The sequence below is a fragment of the Gopherus flavomarginatus genome, unplaced genomic scaffold (assembly GCF_025201925.1).
Source record: "Gopherus flavomarginatus isolate rGopFla2 unplaced genomic scaffold, rGopFla2.mat.asm mat_scaffold_34_arrow_ctg1, whole genome shotgun sequence".
Classification (NCBI taxonomy): domain Eukaryota; kingdom Metazoa; phylum Chordata; order Testudines; family Testudinidae; genus Gopherus; species Gopherus flavomarginatus.
The window spans coordinates 4633738-4657132 of NW_026115061.1; the positions used below are offsets into that span (position 1 = coordinate 4633738).

General features: G+C 46.4%; 1 protein-coding gene across 7 annotated transcripts in view; it reads right to left on the bottom strand.

The window, feature by feature from the left end:
• Window positions 1-22178, bottom strand: part of LOC127042184 (zinc finger protein 501-like) — a 44533-nt gene extending 22355 nt beyond the window's left edge. For 2 of the 7 annotated variants that reach the window (XM_050935806.1, XM_050935805.1), the window contains exons 1-3: window positions 22054-22160; window positions 20372-20485; window positions 9789-9902 (exon numbers count right to left, since the gene is read on the bottom strand). In XM_050935806.1, the coding sequence (XP_050791763.1) occupies window positions 9789-9790 (2 nt within the window). In that variant the 5' untranslated portion in view covers window positions 9791-9902; window positions 20372-20485; window positions 22054-22160. Of the gene's footprint in view, window positions 1-9788; window positions 9903-20343; window positions 20486-20702; window positions 21080-22053 lie in introns of those variants that run through there. The other 5 variants (XM_050935807.1, XM_050935801.1, XM_050935803.1 and 2 more) reach the window with 4 other exon arrangements.
• Window positions 22179-23395: the final 1217 nt, after the last annotated feature.

Consider the following 23395-nt stretch of genomic DNA (forward strand, 5'->3'; position numbering starts at 1 on the left):
AGCATGGAGAAGTTAAAATGAAACCAAGGTTCCGTCTCTCCAAGGACCTGGCCCCTAGTGCAAAATAACAGACACTCTCCAGACATCTGAAATGGCCACTTCATAACTGATAAAATGTTAATAATCTGTTCATTTCTGGGAATTACCAATAAGAGAAACAACCCAGTGATGGTGATATCCTGAGGAAAAGATCTCATGTGTCTTTATATCATATTGATTTGTAACCTGCAACTTTATACACTAAAATGCCTAATTCATAGCCCTACGGTGATTACCTGGGGTCACTACAGGGCAGAATTAAGGTTGGGTGCCTTAGTTGTGAATTTCCATCCCCTAACATATTGCAATTGCGGTTAAGTGGGTTTGACAAAATTCACTTTGTCTATTTCTTTCTTTTAATTTCAATAGATAGTGATATTTATTTTTAAGCCCTTTTTTCAATGTTTACAATTTCAATGTTCAGAGTTGTGGGAAATTATGGGAGTCCTCAGACAACAATTATTTAATTATAGTAACTGCTGAGATTCCAAAAGTCAAATCATATAACTGTTCAAAGAGAAATTGTCAATGTCACATGCAAAATATACAGTGTAAATATCCTTAAATCAACCTCGACTTTCTCCAGCAGCATTTCTGTATATTACCTATACAAATATTTTTTCATCTGTGTCTGTGTACAGTGAAATCAGCATTTGCTGCAATTTATTCATAAAAATCTAATCATTTCAAACATAATTTTAAGTAATGAAGTACTTGAGTTCTTTTACTTCCTAGACTGAAACGTTTCATTTCAGGATAATTACTCCCTCCCTGTGATGTATTTTGCTCTCAGTACCATAACACTCTTGTGATGTAGCTCCTGTCTGGGTGCTCTCCTGAGGCCAGTGGCATTATGATCAGAAGGTGACACACTGACACGAGCAGAGACACAAGGGGGAGGGTGGAGGGGGAGGTAACATTGAGCCTACCAGGGTTGAACATGGCCCTAAGAACAAATGCCCTCTCAGCCTCTCCTCTCTCCCACTTCCCAGAGTCAGTAACTCGGATAAATCGTTCCTTGAAATCTAAATAGCCCCAGTTTGAGAGACTGTGATTAACGCAGGTACCTTAAGGGCTGCTGCACCAACCCCCTGCCTTGATGAGGAGGATGAAGAATTTCAGTAAAAATGAGTTAGGCTGGGATATGGCACAGCTGATGTGAGACTGGGAGCCAAGTTGACCAAGAGGCCAGAACTCATGGAGGGTTTAGGAGAAGTCAACAGGACTGGGTAGAGGCATTTCAGAGTATTTTCCCCATTAACCATTCTGCCATGTATTTAATTTAGAAACTTTTCATTCCCATCTAAACACCTTAGAGCTAAGCTGGGTTGATGCATTTCCACTTACAGTGGTACAGTTTTAATTAGGTGTTTAATCAGATGCTCATGCAACACAAAGCAGTGAATAATGGGTGTGCTTTCATTCATTAACTTGACTGGGCTGTGCATCGCTTTTAAAAAAAGATGGTGTGAGGAAGTGTCAAAATTTTAGGCATTAAGAAATGGTACGTAGGTGTCAGTTCCTTTCTCAAGCGTTTCTCTCCTAATTTTAATGTCAGTTTTGAATCAATATTAATACCATGTTGTTTTAACAGCAGTACGGTCCTTTTGTATAATTGTTTGCAAGATTTCAATGGATATTGTGAACCAGCCGTCTTCACCTTTTATTTTGAGATTCCTAAATACAACTCAGTGCACCTCTCCTGAACGACTGCAAGCCCTGGCCGATGACATGTTCCTTAGAGAGCTAACAGCTGACGAGCCCTTTCGCCCTAAAAGCGCGCATTTGGCTCTTTGACATTGCTTTATCCACCCCACCAGAAAATGCTATAGGGAACCTGGTCATTACAGCCGACCGCCACTAGGTACAGTTCTACCAGCTATGGGCCAACATTCAAATGGTTCTGTTTGTTTATCTTTCATTCAGCGTTGCAATTCTTAGATCCCATTTAAAAACTGGAAGTGAAATAACTGAAGCAAGTTAAGAAGAGAGCGGCATCGGGCTTAGGTGGGGGTAAAACAATAAAGGGAAAGAACTGACTATGCAAAAAGGAACATCGCAAACTATCAGAGTCCCAGACCCCCATCCAACTGAACCCAACCCAGCCAGGCATATCAAGCTGGGTCCCTGAAAAATCGCCCAGCCCGTCTGGCAGTGAATGCTGCGTGTTCCAGGCAGAGCTACGCTGTGTGCGTCTGCTTTGCTGACATGCTGCTTTGGTACGGAACACACCATGGCCACAGGGAGCAGAGACATGGACTCCTACAAAACACATTCCCAGATACACCTCCAATGCCGCATCCCCCCCCACCTCCCCACTGTCTTCCATCCCCTCCCCTATGTCCACATGGCCATTCTCAGCCTATTACTAACACTTCCTCCCAGCCTTCAGCACTATAAATACATAAAACGTGGTGTTACAAAAGGTAGATCGTGCCACAGAAACCTGATCTGGATGTCAGTGAGGTTTTTGATACAGTTCCACATGGGAAACCATTCGTTAAGTTGGAGAAGATGGGAATTAATATGAGAACCGAAAGGTCAATAAAGAATTGGTTAAAGGGGAGTCTACAAGGGGGTCACATTGAACAGTGAGTTATCAGGCTGGAGGGAGTTACTAGTGGAGTTCCTCAGATCAGCCTTGGGACCGATCTTACTCAACACTTTTATTAGTGATCTTGGCACAAGAAGTGGGAGTGGGACACAAAGCCGGGAGGAATTGCCAGTATGGAGGAGGACGGGAAAATCATACAAGAAAATCTGCACGGCCTTGAAAGTTGGAATAACAGAAATGGGATGAAAATGAACAGTGCACAAATTCTAGTTGTTAGTCTCCAAGTGCATTATTTTGCAATAAGCTGGGGATTTATCAATTGGAAGTGACAGAGGAGGAGAAAGACCTGAGTGTATTGGTTGATCACAGGATAATTATGAGCTGCCAATGTGATGCAGCCATGAAATAGGTTAATGCAGTCCTAGGATACATGAGGTGAGGTATTTCCAGTAGACACATGAAAGAGTTAGTACTGTTATAAAAGGCACCGATGAGACCTCATCTGAAATACACCTCTACCTTCTGCCCTTAAAATCTGTGAGTCTATAAACTGTGCTTTGTGTTGCATAGACACCGCTGGAGATTAGGGCCCCATCGTGCAGTACATGGCAGAGAGCCTGACTGAGATTAGTACCCCCATTCTGCTGGGCACTGCACAGAGAGGAACAGTCCTTGCCCCAAAGAGATAACAATCCAAGTAGACAAGGGGTAGGAGGAAAACAGAGGGGGGCTGTGACTTCCCCAAGGTCACCAAGCAGGTCAGGGGCAGAGCCAGGAACATATCCCATTAACGCCAGAGCCACATCACCCGCAGCTTGGAAAGGTCCCCACACCCCATTGTATTAGGCTGCAGGAAGAGGCGGTTTGTCCATGGATGCACAGGCTGTCTTGGCAGGGTAGCTCAGCTGCAGTCCCTGCACACAGCTGGGTGTGTGTGTCATGGGCCAGGAGAAGTCAGTGTCCAGTCGTGTGGGCTGTGTTCCTGGCTCATACCTCCAGCACTCACTGCTGCCCCTCCCTTAGCAACTGCACTGGTCAGCCAGCCCCAGGCCTCTGTGAGGTCACTGCCCCTCCCACCCCACAACCTCAAACCTTTAAACAGGGACATAGTGCACCAGTGCCAGAGTGCACTAGTGTAAATTCTGTCTGTACTAAGGGTTTGCACCAGTGCCTAAAACACCAGTGTGGCAGAGACCTTCAGTGCCCAAAACAGCAGTACGGTGGCACTAGAACTTGGATCTAGTTCTAGCTCTGTCACAGACAGCCTGGGTGACCTTGCACACATCAATGTTTCTCCTCCCAACTTTAGTCTCTTTACCCAGCTGCCCACTCACTGAGGTCTCCTCTCTCTCTCCAGAGCTGCTCACCACTAAAATCTGTGTGCGTGTCACCAGAGCTGAGCTAGTTCAGCTCTGGAATAGTCTTACAAGGGGGGCTGTGGAGTCTCTTCCCCTGTAAGTTTTTAAGAACAGGTACGACAAACCTCTATGAGAGATAATCAACATATACTTGGTCCTGCCTCAGCAGAGAGAGCTGGACTTGATGACATCTTGAGGTCCTATCTAGCTCTACATTTCTAGGATGCTATGCAATATATACATATAAAACAACATAGAGAGAAAAACCGCAAAACAACATAATGTCAGGCCATTCAAAAAACACCACCACCACCACAAAAAACTACACTGCACAGCATAAAATGATACAATAATAAGGGGAAGAAAGCAACACAATGCAAACTGATACACCTTAGGACAAAAGTACAGAATGCAAAACAACAACTCAAGCCAACATAACACAGACACCAAACAAGCTGAGGCAAAACAATGTATCATAAAACTATGCAACATAACATGGTGCATCATAGTTCCAAAATGCACCACACAAAACAGCTCAGCGTAGAACAGGGCACAGCACAAAAGAGAATTATTTCAATGTAGACCTGGAAGGGATCTTGAGAGGTCGTCTACTCCTGCCTCCTGTGCCGAGGCAGAACCAAGTATCCCTAGACATTCCCAGACTGGTGTATCTCTAACCTGGTCTTAAAAACCTCCAGTGAAGGAAATTCCACAGCCTTCCTTGCAAGCCAATGCAAGGCAAACACAGGCTAAAACAATGCTGTACACACACACGCGCTGGGCTTGTGGATAAGGGGAGAGGCAAGAACTGAAACAATCTGAAAAGATCCAAGGACTGGAGATGCAAGTGGAAACTCTGGTCGAGTTTAGAAGGGAGTTCGAGCAGATAATGGAGCACAGACACGAGGAGGCTGAAGGGATAAGCTCAGACTTGCAGATGGAAGCAGGACCAAAGAATTCTGAGGAGAGACTGCTGGGTGAGGAAAGTGGACGGTGGAAGCATGTGACTAAGAGAACCAGGCAGAGGAAAAGACGGGTCAGTGAAGGAGAAATAGAACTCAGGAACAGGTTTGCAGAGTTGGAAAATGAAGAAGGGGCACAGCAGGTGGCCGCTGAAGGAGAGAGGAGAAGGAAAAAGAGAAGAGCTGATTAGTCCTACAGGAGGAGGGGAGGAATCAATGGAGGGAACACCAAATATGAGCCCCAGGAGGATTGCAAGGGTGAATAGGAATCATAGATTCATAGATTCTAGGGTCAGAAGGGACAAATGTGATCATCTAGTCCGACCCCCTGCACAAAGCAAGCCACAGAACCCTACCTATCCACTTCTATAACAAACCCCTAACCTATGCCTGAGTTATTGAAGTCTTCAAATTGTGGTCTGAAGACCTCAAGCTGCAGAGAATCCACCAGCAAGTGACTCATGCCCCACACTGCAGGGGAAGGCGAAAAACCTCCAGGGCCTCTGCCAATCTGCCCTGGAGGAAAATTCCTTCCCGACCCCATATATGGCGATCAGTTAAACCCTGAGCATGTGGGCAAGACTCACCAGCCAGGACTCAGGAAAGAATTCTCTGCAGTAACTCAGATCCCATCCCATCCAACATCCCATCACCAACCACTGGGCATACTTATCTGGCGATAATCAAAGATCAATTGCCAAAATTAGGCTCTCCCATCATACCATCCTTTCCATAAACTTATCAAGCTTAGTCTTAAAGCCAGATATGTCTTTTGCCCCCACAACTCCCCTTGGAAGGCTGTTCCAGAACTTCACTCCTCTAATGGTTAGAAACCTTCATCTAATTTCAAGTCTAAACTTCCTAGTGTCCAGTTTACACCCATTCGTTCTTGTGTCTACATTGGTACTAAGCTTAAATAATTCCTCTCCTCCCTAATATTAATCCCTCTGATATATTTATAAAGAGCAAGCATATCCCCCCTCAGCCTTCTTTTGGCTAGACTAAACAAGCCAAGCTCTTTGAGTCTCCTTTCATATGACAGGTTTTCCATTCCTCGGATCATCCTAGTAGCCCGTCTCTGAACCTGTTCCAGTTTGAATTCATCCTTCTTAAACATGGGAGACCAGAACTGCACACAGTATTCCAGGTGGGGTCTCACCAGCGCCTTATATAACAGTACTAACACCTCCTTATCTTTGCTGGTAATATCTCGCCTAATGCATCCTAAAAACCGCATTAGCTTTTTTAACGGCCATATCACATTGGCGGCTCATAGTCATCCTGTGATCTACCAATACCCCAAGGTCCTTCTCCTCCTCTGTTGCTTCCAACTGATGCGTCCCCAATCTATATCTAAAGTTCTTATTATTAATCCCTAAGTGCATGACCTTGCACTTTTCACTATTAAATTTCATCCTATTACTATTACTCCAGTTTACAAGGTCGTCCAGATCTTCCTGTATGATATCCCAGTCCTTCTCCGTGTTAGCAAAACCCCCCAGCTTCGTGTCATCCGCGAACTTTATTAGCACATTCCCGCTTTTTGTGCCAAGGTCAGTAATAAAAACGTTAAAGAAGATTGGTCCCAGAACCGATCCTTGAGGAACTCCACTAGTAACCTCCTTCCAGCCTGACAGTTCACCCTTCAGTATGACCCGTTGGAGTCTCCCCTTTAACCAGTTCCTTATCCACCTTTCAATTTTCATATTGATCCCCATCTTTTCCAATTTGACTAATAATTCCGCATGTGGAACCGTGTCAAATGCCTTACTGAAATCGAGGTAAATTAGGTCTACCGCATTTCCTTTGTCTAAATAATCTGTCATCTTCTCAAAGAAGGAGATCAGGTTGGTTTGGCACGATCTACCTTTAGTAAAACCATGTTATACTTTGTCCCAATTACCATTGACCTCAATGTCCTTAACTACTTTCTCCTTCAAAATTTTTTCCAAGACCTTACATACTACATATGTCAAACTAAAAGGCCTATAGTTACTCAGATCACTCTTTCTCCCTTTCTTAAAGATAGGAACTACGTTAGCAATTCTCCAGTAGTACGGTACAACCCCTGAGTCTACTGATTCATTAAAAATTCTCGCTAACGGGCTTGCAATTTCATGCGACAGTTCCTTTAATACTCTCGGATGAAGATTGTCCGGGCCCTCCGATTTTGTCCCATTAAGCTGTTCAAGTATGGCTTCTACCTCATATGTGGTAATATCCACCTCCATATCCTCATTCCCCTTTGTCATCCTTCCATTACCCCTAAGCTCCCCATTAGCCTTATTAAAGACTGAGGCAAAGTACTTATGTTGATATTGGGCCATGCCTAGGTTATCCTTAACCTCCTTTCCATCCTCAGTGTGTAGCGGTCCTACTTCTTCTTTCTTTGTTTTCTTCTTATTTATATGGCTATAGAACTTTTTACTATTGGTTTTAATTCCCTTTGCAAGGTTCAACTCTACTTGGCTTTTAGCCTTTCTCACTTTATCCCTACATGTTCTGACCTCACTAAGATAGCTTTCCTTGCTAATCCCACCCTTCTTCCACTCCTTGTAGGCTTTCTGCTTTTTCTTAAATCACCTCTCTGAGATGCGTGCTCATCCAGCTTGGTCTACAACTCCTGCCTATGGTTTTTTTCCCCTTTCTTGGGATGCAGACTTCCGATAGTTTCTGCGACTGAAAGTAATTCCAGGCCTCTTCCGCATTTAGATCCACAAGTTCTTCAGTCCAATCCACTTCCCTAACTAATTTCCTTAATTCTTTAAAGTTAGCCCTTTTGAAACAAAACACCCTAGTCCCAGAATCAAGAAGACTTGCAGCCAGTGGGTGCAGGGGATAGACAGGAGAATCACACTGTCACCAGGAAAAGGCAGGTCTATGTGTTTCGAGACTCCTTACTGAGAAGGATAGATAGGCCTGTAACTAGAGCTGATAGGGAGAACAGAAGGGTGTGCTGTCTGCCGAGTGCTAAGATACAGGATGTGGACCTGAGGCTGAAAAGAATACTAATGGGAGCGGGAAAGAATCTGTTGATTGTCCTTCATGTGGGAACGAATGATACGGCTAAATTCTCGCTGGAACGTGTGGAAGTAGGGAAAGAATTGACAAGGATTTGTAGGGGATCTTAATGCATGTCAGTCTGTTAGCAAGAGTTAGCCCAGCTGTAACCCTAATGACGTGAGATTTGTAGAAGCGAGGTTAGTGTGAGGCGAGTAGGAAAGAACTGTGAGAGAAATTATCACGACCTTGCACTGATAATTAAATACGTAGACTGGCGCCCAACGTGAGGAAAATAAGATAGCAGGATAGCCTATGTATAAACAAAATGCAGCTGTTGCTCATTATTGTCTGTATTATTGCTTGTTATTGTCTGTAACAAAGGTATAAATGCTTGCTGTAACTGTTTACCTGTTGAGAGACCTGTCCGGGACTGGGGCGACCCAGTGTCCTAGGGCACACCCTCCCTCTATTGCAATTGCTGGAGTTAGAATAAAGTATTTGATTTTGCTGCACCCAAACAAAAAGCGAGAACTGAGTTTTTCTCTGACAATTTGGGGGCTCGTCCAGGATGGCAACGCCTACTGAGATACAGGCAGCTGCTACAGATCGTTCCCCTTCGAACCCCATGGCGCCACAAGAGAGGTATGAGACCTTTTGAAATCTCTGTTGGGGTGTCGTCGGAGGACTGTCCATGGGGCCTTCTGTCTCTGTTGGGCTCACGTCATCTGAACTTATTGACTGTGCAGCAAGATCAGATACAAAGTGGTATTGGGGAAAGGCCCCAATAAGGTTAGTTTATAGCAGTACTGGGAAACTGCTAAGTTGGCCAACAAGGTAATGCATAGTGAAATGCATTAGGTAATGCATAGTGAAATGCATTAGGTATGCACCGGTGCTGAGGGGTTTTTACCGCCTCAAGAGGGGTTGTTATACCGCCTCATGGTATTGGGTCCGGACATAAGGTACAGATGCATCGTGGTATTTGGAAATAAGGCCTTGGTGTGTGTGTGTATACACTAGTGTGAGTGACTGTTACCGGAAGACGCCCAGAGTACCCTGTGAAGCGAAAGCTCGTGACCAGGACTACTCTAACGCAAGCCCGGTAACTAGTGGATCTTTAGAAGATCCGACCCACGGTGGGCTGACTCGGCCTGGCATCGTCTGGTGAGGAAACTACCTGGGTCTAGGAGCGTGTGAACCCATCTTCCCTCCCCCTTTCCTTTCCGTGTGGGCTACTGACAGTCTGATCATTTCACTGGATGCAGAGTAAGCGGCGCCGTCTCCCTGAGACTAGCCAACGCTCTTTGCTAAAGGGAGATGTAGGAGGGTCGTGGCCATCCTCGTTAGCCTCTCCTATGTGAGTACCCTGTAGGGAGAGATCGTTAGTTTATGTGCCGCTAGCGCGGACAGGGCATCCCCCCGTGTGTGTGTGATTGGAAAATGGGTAGGAGACAGTTTAAGCATTCCAGCTCACCCCCTAAGGGTACCCCATCTTATTTCATGTACGTACATTATGGTCCAACAACCTGCAGGTATTTAGAGAATTGGAATCTTTACACGCATGAAAATCCATCTAAACAATGCCCACTAGAAGGTACCTTCAATCTAGATAAGATCATACATCTAAGAGGAGCTTTTAATCAACAAAAAGCCTCTGACAGTGTGAGCAATTTGTCTATTGAGGAAAGGAACAGGTTAATTTGAAATTCAGCTTGGCCCAGAGATAAAGAGAAAGTTGCACTGCGTTCAAGGTCAAGAATCAACACAGATTATGCTAAGTACAAAGAAAAACTGCTTTCGGCCCCAGCTGGCTGTGAAAAAATATAGACAGAGGCAAATCAAAGGCAATACAAGTTACAGAACTGAGATTACATTTGCAAAGCTTAACTGTCCAGTGAGATCCAACAGAGTGCCTTTGTGACCCCGGAGCCGGTGTGGCTTGGTGACACCGAAGAAGCCACAGGCAGTAGACCTGGACTGGAATCTCTGAAAGAGACACCGAAGGAAATTCCAGGGTGTAAAAGAACAGCCCTCCCAAGAGCGAAAGCATGTTGGAAATTCTGGACAAGCTGTATACAGGATAATCTCCCGTCCGCCTCTCTCCCTTCTCTCAACGTTATACACAGACGTGGCCAGTCTGGACATGTGTGAGTATGAAAATGGCATAGGGCTTGGGGCATTAATGTTTTTCCTGAGTGATGTGGGAGTGTTCCCAACACTCTCCATTGTTGTTTTATTATTTTATTAATGAAGCTTTAAAATTCAGTTATATGGTGTGTTTTCTTTATCTTCCCCAATGTCCTGCAGTGTCAGCCTGATCACCTGACACAAGGGATAGACTAGTAACAGAAATTTATCACAATTTGGTGAGCAACTGAAAAGGGGGGAGCCCTGCAGAATTTACACGATCTATTTGTTTTATCCTTGTTATTTTTATGTTTGCTTTGCTTGGTATTGTTGATGTTATATGTTAAGGACTGCATGATTAAAGGAGTGCCAATCTCAGCCGCAGTAAGTCTGAGAACTGGAGAGGGGTTTAGCATTCCTCTGTCCACCCTGGTTGACCGGGAAGGGCAGCAGGCGGATCTACCCCAGTTGTAGCAGGACTGGGCAATAGAGAAGTTGAAGAAAAGGGAAGAGATGTGTACTTGATAACTAGAAAGGAGCAATTAAGAGCATAGATCATGAACCAGGCAGCAACTCAAACCTATGCCCAGGGCAAGTTGCAGGCCTTGAGATAGGACTTCCAGGTAGAAAAGGAAGCCCTGGCTAAGCAAGTACCAGTCCTTCAGGGACTTGTCAAAATGTAACCATTTGTGCTCAGCATACGCCATAACAGCAGTGTGTTTGCTACAAGAGGAAATTGAATAGTTAAATGCCAATGGGCCATGCGTTTCTGCCCAGGTGGCAAGCCTCACGAGGGAGGACTCGGGTAGTCTTATGAGTAAGAATGTTTAAGGGAAGAGACCAGGAATGGTGAGGGCCACTTGAGAAGTCCATCCTCCTAGCTAAACTGGTAGTGGAACAAGTTGGTGCCCATGGAAGGGACGGTTCAGCAAGGAAAGCAGGATTGGGCCCAAGCGGGCAGGCAACAGACAGAAAGATTGCAAAACAGGTTGGAGAATTTTGAGGGTGTAGTGGAAGAAAGGAGTAAGTAAGTGTAAGCATAGGGATTTCAAATACCCAGGACAATATCTTGAAATGGAGAGTTAAATTGATAAAAGTGGCTGTTGGGAGACAAGCAAGTGATTTAAGGGAGAGTGAGAAGTTATCTCTGTAGTTGCTGGAGGAAACAGCAGTTGAACTTTGTAAAATGCTAAAGAAGAAAGTTCTTGGTGTCTGTGAAATGTTTGTAAATAAATTCAGGCAAAGAAATTATTGGATTGCAATAATTTAATTTGACTATGAACAATTTAGTTAAATTAGCTAAAGAATGTATACAGTGCTATGTAATTGAAATCCTATTAGGCTCTAAGGGGCACTATAAGAAGTGCTTTTCTTTCAGTGTTTGAAAGCAGGAGTTAGTAGTAAAAAGCCATCAAAATTCTGGTAAAGTTAATTATGTCCCTTTTAAGGTAAGAATCTTTAAGCTGTGAATAGCTTTGGATCCAGAAGCAAGCCAGAAAGCATCTGTATTAATGCAAATATTCTAACTGATAAGGTGGAAGCCACTGAAACCTGGGCTGCCTATGAAACAAATACAAGGAAATATGGGGTAATTCCTCTGTTTTGCCTGAAATCAACAAGAGTATTTGTATATTTTAAGTGATGATTGACTGCCCAGAAGGGGTAGATGTCTGTTTTTTTTGTCTTTCAGATAATCAGAGAAAACTGATGCCAGCTGAACAGCATTCAACGTATCATGCATTTACTGGCACAATAGGAATTATGTTTTGTGTTCTATGTCCTGTCTTGCGGTGTTTGTCTCGTGGCCAAAATTGTTGTGTTTAATATTTTCATAGGATAGTCCAGTTAAAATCAAATAGAAGGGTTAAATGCAGATACTTGTTTTATTCAATTTTGGAATACAAGGTGTTTAGATAAATCAGGAGAATGTGATATACTAAAGTCTAATACATTTGCTTAAGTAAGAAAAAGAAGCTTCATTGGCCAAATTGTTAATTTAAAAAAAATTGTTGTTAAAATTTGCCTACAAACAGTCTTTGGAAGCAAAGACATGAAAAGTTAACCCACTCCCCATATTGTACATGGGATCCTTCTGGCTACCTCAGATGTCTAGTCAGAGGGCTGGGGATGGTGGGAAGCTATTGGACTAGAGGTTGTACTCAATGAACTCCTCAAAGTGGGTGTGCTTGTCCTGGCTTGTTGCTCCAAAGCTCTGTAATAAAGATATTGTAGTGGAAGGGTATATGTGGCATACGTTGAATAATAAGACTAATGTACTGTATAATGGTAATATTTATGTGTTCATGGTTGGGAAAAAGGTGTATGAGTGAAGAGTGGAAGTTTCCTTTGTAGGTTAAAAGAAGCCAAGAAGGGGAGAAGGAAAAAGAGCAGAATGAGTTAACTGGGAAAAAATAGCTAGTATGCTCAAGCTAAAGATAAGACACTGACTCCATTCAAGGACACTGCTCACAGCTAAGACTTAGCTGACAACCAAGAACCGGAGGGGGGGGGGGCTTGAATGTGCCCAAGCAGCTATGAGATCTGCAAAACACTGCCAGGCACTAATGAAATGTGTTAGGTTTCTTTTCTCACAGGTAAAGAAGCACTACCCAAAGACCCTAGCAGCCCTGCCACTCCTTGGAATCAGGAGACTGGATCAATGTAAAGGTCCACCAACGAAAGACTGCTCTGGCTCCACGCTGGAAAGTCCTACTGACTACCAACACCACCGTGAAGTGCCAAAGACTGACTGCCTGGACCCATGATTCTCACTGCAAAAAGACCCTTCCACATCGGGAGAATTCTCCTACTGATGATTAGCCATTTCTCCTTCTAGCTCCACGGTGCCTTCTGGACAGTAGGTAAAAAGTACAAGGTGAAGTGCTAGTAACCTCTCCCTTGTCCACTGACAGATCTACTGTGCCTTTGAATTTTTCTAGAAGAATCAAAACCATTACAGGGTAATGGGCTGGTAACCTCTTCCCTGTAGGATGCTGAACCACGACTGTTTCGGGGAAGAAGAAGAAACACTCATTCCACTGAAATTGCCAAAGTCCAGGAATTCCTGACTAGAAGGGACATTAAGAACTGATCCTGGTGAAGAAATGAAGAATTATACACTGGCAGGAAGAAATTTGTGGGACCCTGCTTGGGAATGTGGTATTGATTGGATTTTGGGGTTTCTTCTACAGGCTGTGCCCTGTGTTTTGGATAAATACTTCAGCATGTATGCTCTAATTGGATTTTTAAATGACATGTACCAAATGCACTGTGTTGTCACTGCCTCTGCCACCTCCTCCATTACACTATTACCCCTGTAATACATCCAAATACAGACAATGCCATATATTTGATAAAACCAATGACCAAGGCCTTCACACTTTAGTGATTTATTTAAAGATTGTTTGGGAAAAAAAATTTTTTTAAAGTTCAGGATATCCCATATAAGTGAACAATTGAGTGGAGAACAAATGGATCAGTGGAAATAAAGATCCATAATATTACTGCAAATGAACTCAAAAAAAATTTTATAATTGGAATTGATGGGTTCCATAGTGAAATAGATATGATGGCTATACCTGGAATTTGTACTGTGTTACATGAAAGAAGCCCTTTTTGTTATTTGGTTACCCAATTAGTAAATAATCAAATGAATACCCAAAGAGTTTGTTCTGCCACTGGAAATTTTACTTATATTGAAATCATTCCAGTGGCAAATAATGTAACCTGTACCTTATTGCAATACACCCCCTCCTATGCTATTAATGTCAATGCCTCTTGAAAGTACCTGAGATTAGTTAAAGGTATATAACCAACAGATGTGATAGAGTACTACACCAAAGAGATATGTATTAGGAAATCAGTGGACTGTGATTAATACAACACTAGGGGCTGCCATTAGACTAGCATAACAGAGGGCCTGGGTTATTTCCTCTGGAAGAAGAGGGACTTGACCAGATCCCTATGGGATGGGGCCAATAGCGCAGCAGCCATTTGGAATATTTTTAAAAGCCAAGAACATGATGAGAAATCAGGCCAACTAGAAAAGGCCACTAGCCTTATTTCTGGAGCTCAGCTAACCCAAATATAGGCTAGAGTTGGTGAGTTACATGTTATTTCCACCCTTAGTTCTATGACCCAGAAGTTACTAACAGAGATGGTATTGAATATCACTGAGGCTGGGAAGGCATTGCAGTGGGATCTAGCACATTCGGAAATTCAGGATTTCCATAATGACCAGCTGATGGCCATTCAGAGTGATCTTGAGCACCAGACTTGGCCCACTGCCCTTACAGACACATCAGGAGTACCATCTGATCTGTGGTCATGGAGACATATCTGGACACTTTCTGAGTGGAAGTGTGGACATTCACAGTGCTCCTTCCAAGCATTTGGACCAGCTGGGGAGGTGTGGGCTCCCACATACCAAATCCTGACGGGTTCATGGGAAGGATGCATATGGGACTGGATTATTCACTGAGACATCTGGGAAATTAGACCACCTGGTATACCTAACTGATTTATAGTCAGTGCCCCTAGAATAACACCTGATATTTTGTATAGGAATAGGGAATCAATGGACATTTGGCTGTTAGAACCCCTGCAGCTTCAGTGTATCCATAAACTGAAGCCAGAGGAAGTTGTCACTGTTTATGATAACGTTTGCTGGGAGGGTAGAGGACAAGGAACTATCCTGACAGGACAATTACTTTTCAAGCTAATGATAGCTGTATCTATGTTAAAACCACCACATTGCAAGATATACATTTTAATCTCATCACCACTGCAGGCAATCATATTGTTTATTGACCTGCAGATAGAATTTTGCAAGTAGCCCTTAGTTTAATTGGACCAGCTTAGTACCTGATTGATTTCAAAATTTGCTTTCATTGTTACCAGAGGTTCAAAGAATCTCTGAGTTGCAAGGGCAAATTCACATGCTTCAGAATATATATCAAGCTGAAAAGAATGCCTTTCATACAGCTTATAGAGTGTCTACTTTGTGTACTAAGTATGATATATTATGCTTTCTAACCAAAACTGTACAACAACCTCATCATATTATTGCTATGGGGATATTATTGCTTGCATTGTTGTTAGTTAGTTTAAAATTATGTCATTGCTGTTGTAAAAGACATAATAATAGTAATACCTTTCATGACCATGCTAATTATGTATTGTCATTACATCCAGTGAAAATCCCTAAGGTTGAAACATCTGATGTAGAATTAGAAATCCATGGCTTAATGCAAATAGAGATTTGAAAATATCTGCTGTACTAGAAGTACAAAAGGGGGGAGTGTGGAAGTAGGGAAAGAATTGACAAGGATTTGTAGGGGATCTTAATGCATGTCAGTCTGTTAGCAAGAGTTAGGCCAGCTGTAACCCTAATGACGTGAGATTTGTAGAAGCGAGGTTAGTGTGAGGCGAGTAGGAAAGAACTGTGAGAGAAGTTATCACGACCTTGCACTGATAATTAAATACGTAGACTGGCGCCCAACGTGAGGAAAATAAGATAGCAGGATAGCCTATGTATAAACAAAATGCAGCTGTTGCTCATTATTGTCTGTATTATTGCTTGTTATCGTCTGTAACAAAGGTATAAATGCTTGCTGTAATTGTTTACCTGTTGAGAGACCTGTCCGGGACTGGGGCGACCCAGTGTCCTAGGGCACACCCTCCCTCTATTGCAATTGCTGGAGTTAGAATAAAGTATTTGATTTTGCTGCACCCAAACAAAAAGCGAGAACTGAGTTTTTCTCCGACAAATGTATCAAGGGAGACTATGCCAGACTGGGGAAGACACTTAAGGAAATCGAGGCTCAGGTGATCTTCAGTGGGATTCTGCCAGTTCCTAGAGAAGGGCAACAAAGCTGTGACAAGATTATGGCGATCAACAGATGGCTCAGGCAGTTGTGCTATAAGGAGGGCTTTGGGATGTATGGTCACTGGGAAGCATTTATGGACAGAAGACTGTTCTCTCGGGATGGACTTCACCTGAGTAAGGAGGGAAATAGGCTTCTAGGATGGAGGCTGCCCAACTGATTAAGAGAGCTTTAAACTAGAAATTTGGGGGAGATGGTTGGGAGATGTCCAGGTAATCTCCACACCAGAATTTAACCTTGAGAGGGAAGAAAACAAAGTAAGAGGGGATACAGCCGTGGACAGAAGAATTGACATAAGGAGGAAGGGTAGATACCAGTCTAACAGGTGATGCTGGTGGTAGAATGTCTGTGCCTAAGAGGGTAAAGAATGTCAGTGAAGCCAAACTGCAAAAATTAAGATATATGTACACTAATGCGAGGAGCCTAGGGAACAAAATGGAGGAACTAGAGCTACTGGTGCAGGAAGTGAAACCGGATATTATAGGGATAACAGAAACATGGTGGAATAGTAGTCATGACTGGAGCACAGGTATTGAAGGCTATGTGCTGTTTAGGAAAGACAGAAATAAAGGCAAAGGTGGTGGAGTAGCATTGTATATCAATGATGATGTTAACTGTAAAGAAATAAGTAGTGATGGAATGGACAAGACAGAGTCTGTCTGGGCAAAAATTACACTGGGAAAGAAAGTTACTAGAGCCTCCCCTGAGATAGTGCTTGGGGTGTGCTACAGACCGCCGGGATCTGATTTGGATATGGATAGAGACCTCTTTAATGTTTTTAATGAAGTAAACACTAATGGGAATTGTGTGATCATGGGAGACTTTAACTTCCCAGATACAGACTGGAGGACAAGTGCTCGTAAGAGTAATAGGGCTCAGATTTTTCTGGATGTGATAGCTGATGGATTTCTTCACCAAGTAGTTGAAGAACCAACAAGAGGGGATGCCATTTTAGATTTGGTTTTGGTGAGTAGTGAGGACCTCATAGAAGAAATGGTTGTAGGGACAACCTCAGTTCGAGTGATCATGAGCTAATTCAGTTCAACCTAGATGGAAGGATAAACAAAAATAAATCTGGGACTAGGGTTTTTGACTTCTCAAGGGCTAACTTTAAAGAATTAAGGAAATTAGTTAGGGAAGTGGTTTGGACTGAGGAATTTGTGGATCTAAATGTGGAGGAGGCCTGGAATTACTTTAAGTCGCAGCTGAAGAAACTATCAGAAGCCCGCATCCCAAGAAAGGGGAAAAAAACCATAGGCAGGAGTTGTAGACCAAGCTGGATGAGCAAGCATCTCAGAGAGGTGATTAAGAAAAAGCAGAAAGCCTACAAGGAGTGGAAGAAGGGTGGGATTAGCAAGGAAAGCTACCTTAGTGAGGTCAGAACATGTAAGGAATAAAGTGAGAAAGGCTAAAAGCCATGTAGAGCTGGACCTTGCAAAGGGAATTAAAACCAATAGTAAAAGGTTCTATAGCCATATAAATAAGAAGAAAACAAAGAAAGAAGAAGTGGGACCGCTAAACAGAGGATGGAAAGGAGGTTAAGGATAACCTAGGCATGGGCCAATATCTACATAAGTACTTTGCCTCAGTTTTTAATAAGGCTAATGAGGAGCTTAGGGATAATGGAAGGATGACAAACGGGAATGAGGATATGGAGGTGGATATTACCTCATCTGAGGTAGAAGCCAAACTTGAACAGCTTAATGGGACAAAATCGGAGGGCTCAGATAATCTTCATCCAAGAATATTAAAGGAACTGGCGCATGAAGTTGCAAGCCCATTAGCAAGAATTTTTAATGAATCAGTAAACTCAGCGGTTGTACCGAATGGCTGGAGAATTGCTAACATAGTTCCTATCTTTAAGAAAGGGGAAAAAAGTGATCCGAGTAACTATAGGCCTGTTAGTTTGACACTGTCAGTATGTAAGGTCTTGGAAAAAATTTTGAAGGAGAAATTAGTTAAGGACATTGAGATCAATGGTAATTGGGACAAATTACAACATGGTTTTACTAAAGGAGATCGTGCCAAACCAACCTGATCTCCTTCTTTGAGAAGGTGACAGATTATTTAGACAAAGGAAATGCAGTAGATCTAACTTACCTCGATTTCAGTAAGGCATTTGACACGGTTCCACATGGGAAATTATTAGTTAAATTGGAAAAGATGGGGATCAATATGAAAATTGAAAGGTGGATAAGGAACTGGTTGAAGGGGAGACTCCAACGGGTCATACTGAAGGGTGAACTGTCAGGCTGGAAGGAGGTTACTAGTGGAGTTCCTCAAGGATCAGTTTTGGGACCAATCTTCTTTAACCTTTTTATTACTGATTTTGGCACAAAGAGCAGGAATGTGCTAATAAAGTTTGCGGATGACATGAAGCTGGGAGGTATTGCTAATACAGAGAAGGAACGGGGATATCATACAGGAAGATCTGGATGACCTTGTAAACTGGAGTAATAGTAATAGGATGAAATTTAATAGTGAAAAGTGCATTTAGGGATTAATAATAAGAATTTTAGTTATAAATTGGGGACACATCAGTTGGAAGCAACAGAGGACGAGAAGGACCTTGGAGTACTGGTTGATCACAGGACGACTATGAGCTGCCAATGTGATATGGCCGTTAAAAAAGCTAATGCAGTTTTAGGATGCATCAGGCGAGGTATTTCCAGCAAAGATAAGGAGATATTAGTACCGTTATATAAGGCACTGGTGAGACTTCATCTGGAATACTGTGTGCAGTTCTGGTCTCCCATGTTTAAGAAGGAAGAATTCAAACTGGAACAGGTTCAGAGACGGGCTACTAGGATGATCCGAGGAATGGAAAACCTGCCTTATGAAAGGAGACTCGAAAGAGCTTGGTGTGTTTAGCCTAACCAAAAGAAGGCTGAGGGGGGAGATGCTTGCTCTTTATAAATATATCAGAGGGATTAATATTAGGGAGGGAGAGGAATTATTTAAGCTTAGTACCAATGTAGATACAAGAACAAATGGGTATAAACTGGACACTAGGAAGTTTAGACTTGAAATTAGACGAAGGTTTTTAACCATTAGAGGAGTGAAGTTCTGGAACAGCCTTCCAAGCGGAGTAGTGGGGGCAAAAGACATATCTGGCTTTAAGATTAAGCTTGATAAGTTTATGGAAGGGATGGTATGATGGGATAGCTTAATTTTGGCAATTGATCTTTGATTATCAGCAGGTAAGCATGTCCTGTGGTTGGTGATGGGATGTTGGATGGGATGGGATCTGAGTTACTGCAGAGAATTCTTTCCTAAGTCCTGGCTGGTGAGTCTTGCCCACATGCTCAGGGGTTAGCTGATCGCCATATATGGGGTCGGGAAGGAATTTTCCCCCGGGGAAGATTGGCAGAGGCCTTTGAGGTTTTTCGCCTTCCTCTGCAGCGTGGGGCATGGGTCACCTGCTGGTGGATTCTCTGCAGCTTGAAGTCTTCAAACCACAATTTGAAGACTTCGATAACTCAGACATAGGTCAGGGGTTTGTTATAGAAGTGGATAGGTAGGGTTCTGTGGCCTGCTTTGTGCAGGAGGTCAGACTAGATGATCATATTGGTCCCTTCTGACTCTAAAGTCTATGAATCTATGAGTTCCCAGTTTTGCCCCAAATTCTCCACATAAACTTGAGCAAATTACTTCAGCACTCTGAGCTTCAGTTTCCCCATCTCTAAAATGGAGAGTCGCCTCCCACCACTGGCCTATTTAGCCTTTGAGCTTTTTGTGGCAAGGCCTCTCTGTCCCTGTGGGCATGTCGACACTGCAGTCAGACACCGGCGGCTGGCCTGTGCCCGCTGACGTGGGCTCACATGGCTCAGGCTGTGGGGCTGTTTAATTGTGGTGTCCATGTTCCGGCTGGGGCTGCAGCCCAAGGCCTGGCACCCTCCCACCTCGCAGGGTCCGACAGCCTGGCTCCAGCCTGAGCCCAGACATCTACACTGTAATTAAACAGCCCCTTCGCCTGAGCCCTATGAGCCTGAGCCAGCTGGCATGGGCCAGTGCGGGGGTTTTAACAGCAGGGTAGAGATACCCTTGGTGTCTTTTCTGCACCTGTCACAATGGGGACCCTGATCTTGATCAGTGTCTGTGCAGAGCCCTGCACAACAGGAAGCCTGACCTCAGTTGGGGACTCTGCAGCTCCCAGCATTACAGGATCCCTGATTTTGTTTAGGGCCCCTGCAGCAACTGGCAAAATGTGGGGGTAGGATCTCTGTCAGTCTGTGCAGTGCACAGTACAGGGGTGGGGTGTGATCTTCTTCAGTGCAATGCAAGGTCCAATGGGGACACAGATCTCAGTCGAGATCTCTGAAGTGCCCAGAACAATGGAGGCAGCAGTTTGGGTCACAGTCATGCGCTGCCTGGCACAAGGGAGGCCATGATCTCGGTGCAGGTCTCAGTTTTACCTGGCACAACAGTGGGGTCTGATCTCACCTGGGGTCTCTTCAGCGCCTGGCAGAACAGGGCCAAGATCTCAGTTGAGGTCTCTGCAGCAGCTATCAGAACAGGGCCATGCTTGGTATAAGAATCCTGATCTCAGTCACACACCTGGAGAGAAAAGTAGGAAGATTTTTGAGAATTTGATATCAGAACTGAGGAGAAAATGGGGCACAAACTAAATGTTTACTAATATAAGGGACAAACATCAACATGTGGCGAGATTTTATGTCTCCATTCAAGAGAAAAGAGGGGAAATTGGAGGGGATTATACAGGGATATTGAATCAACAACAGAATGGGACGGATTCTACTTGCCTCACACTCACAGAGCCAGGAGGGAGCCCTGGGTGATGTCTTTTCACAGGGGAAAGGAGTGAGGCTGCAGTCAGAAGGTCGCTGGCTGTGGGGAGGGGCTGGCAGTGGGGTCTGGGAATGTGACTAGCAGGTGATGGGGAGGGGGGAGTAGCTGGGACTGGGAAACCTGGGGCTGGGCCATCTCCATGTGGGACAGTTGCTCCTCCCTCCCCTTCCTGGCCCTTCCCATGCCCTGTTGCCTGCAGAAAGTGAACCCCCCAGCCCAGCAAAGAGGTGTCCCTGTCTCAAGACTCCCCCAGCCTCTGCCCATTAACCCTCTGCCCAGTTTAGAAATCACTCGGGGGAGCGATTTCCCACTGACACAAGGCCGGTGCTTGCATTTAGGCGACTGCGCCAGGATTATGGAGGAGGCGGCATTTTGCTGGGGGGGGGAGGGGCGGCAGCCGGCTCCAGTGGAGCTGCTGCAGCCGTGCCTGCGGAGGGTCCGCTGGTCCCGTGGCTCCAGTGGAGCTGCTGCAAGCATTCCCGCAGACGGTCCACTGCTTCCGCGGTTCCGGTGGACCTCCTGCAGGCACAGCTGCGGCAGCCCCACCGGAGCCGCGAGACCCGCGCGCAAGGCGGCAAAATGGCTCGGGGCCTAGGGCACCAGAAACCCTGGAGCCTATCCTGCAAGGACAAATCACTGCAGGTGAAAATGGGGGGAAACACCCCAAACCTGAGATTTGAACTGGCCATTGGCGAAGAGGAGAGAAAATGGGGCACAGTCAGGAGAGGGAAACAGGGAACTTCTCAGGGGTTTAGGGGAAGGGGGGTCACCCTGGGTGCTGCTCGTTGCTCTCTAGGGAGAAATGGGGCAGGACGGGAGGGGGGGTCCCCACGGGGGGGGCAGCGGTAAATCCGAGGGGATCTCAGCCCCCCCCTTTCTCTCCCCGCTCCTCGGGGGCCACCTGCTCTTCTCCCCCCCCCCCCGCCATGTCTGGGCTGCACAGACATTTCCCACCCGCCCCTTTCCCAGCCCCCCCGGCCCCACGCAGGGACCCCAGTGGGGCCGGGCCCCTCCCCCGCGGGGCCCCAGGGCAGAGCCTGGCCGGGCCAGGGGGCGCTGGGCTCCTGCGGGGACAGCAGCTCCGAGCCCCCCGCGGGCGCTGCCCCCCCGGGAGCAGATCCCGGCGCTGCGGGATGCCGGGTCCCCCCCGGACACTGGGGCAGAGTCACCGCCCGGCCCCCCCCGGGGCTCGCTCCGGGACCTGGAGCTGCAGCTCCGCAGCGGGGGGGGGGGCAGAGCCCGGGCCGGGCGCGGGGGGTTAATGAAGGGCTCTCCCGCCGCGATCTGCGCATGCCCAGAGCCCCCACGGCACAAACCCTTCTCCGGCCCCGGGAGAGGCTCTAACGGCCCCGCGCGAGCCAGGCAGAGCCCGAGCGACCAACTCTCCTTCGCAGCCCGGCCCCGCCTCCCCACCGACGTCACTTCCGCTCCGGAGAGAGTCAGGAACTACATCTCCCAGACTGCCCCAGTGCCGCTTCCGCTCTCTCCAACCCAAGAAAAGGAGGTCCCCGGGGCCAGGCAGACCGTCTCCCCGCCCCTCCTCCTTTTCCCCTGCTGAGAGACCGCCCCCCCCCCGCCTTTTCCCAGGGAGCGCTTTAATACAGCGGCAGCGCTGGGAGCGCTTGTGACGTCTAAACAGCCGCCAATCCCCAGCCCTGACCCCCCCAGCGCACCCCAAACTCCCAGCTCCCCCCAATCCCAGGCGCTCCCCCCCCCCGCCCGGCTCTGACACCCCAGATCCCTCCCCCGGATCCCCCTCTCCTCGCTCCCGGGCCCAGCCTGGGCTCCGAGCTCTGCAGCCGAGCCGCGCTCCGGCCCCTCCTGCAGCTCACGGCCCAGCCGCTCCCGAGCTCCGCCCCGCCCGGGACATTCGCCCCCCGCAGCCCCGCTCTGGCCGCGGGGAGCTCGGGGAGCCCCCGGGCAGGGGGCGAACCAGGCAGCCGGGCCCGGCCCCTCCCGGCAGCAGCGTGTTCGCCCCACGCGTGTCCCCGCGCTGCCCCCGGCCCCACGCAGGGGGGATGGGACACGTGGGGACCCGCCTCAGCTCGGAGGGGGCAGGAGAGGGGCTGGGGCTCCCCAGGGGAAAAGCAGGGGCGGGGGCTGGTGCTGCTGAACCATCAACCCAAGGAGCCCCCGGCTGAGAATGCAGGGAGCACGTGTCAGTTCAGCGCTGGAGATGGGACCCAGCACCTGTCAATCACCTGCCTCTAAAGCGTCTAAATCCCCTTGGCACAGCTCCCCAGGGCACAGCTTGGGAGCTGCCCTGGGAATAGATCCTGCGGGAACTCCCTTCCCCCCCTCTGCCAGCTTGTGTTTGTTACAGCCTTGGAAATAACCCACTGCCTGTGTGCTCCGCAGAGAACAGAGGAGCAAATTCTCTCCCTGTTCACCCTTCCACAGCCATGAAAGGAAGGAATAAACCCCCAGCAGTGCCCTGCCCCACAGAGTCCCCTCCTGTAAGGAGAGAGATGTGCAGTGACTAGGGCTCCAGCTCAGCAGTCACCAGGTTTATATAACTTTTGGTGATGTCCAGAACGGGTCCAAGTCCTGCCCTTCCTTCCTCGTCCCCCCCCCACCCTCCTAAAACTCTGGGAGCGAGTTTGGGTACATGAGGTGTAGGCTCTGGGATGGGCAGGGGGTGGGGGGAGACGGTGGCAG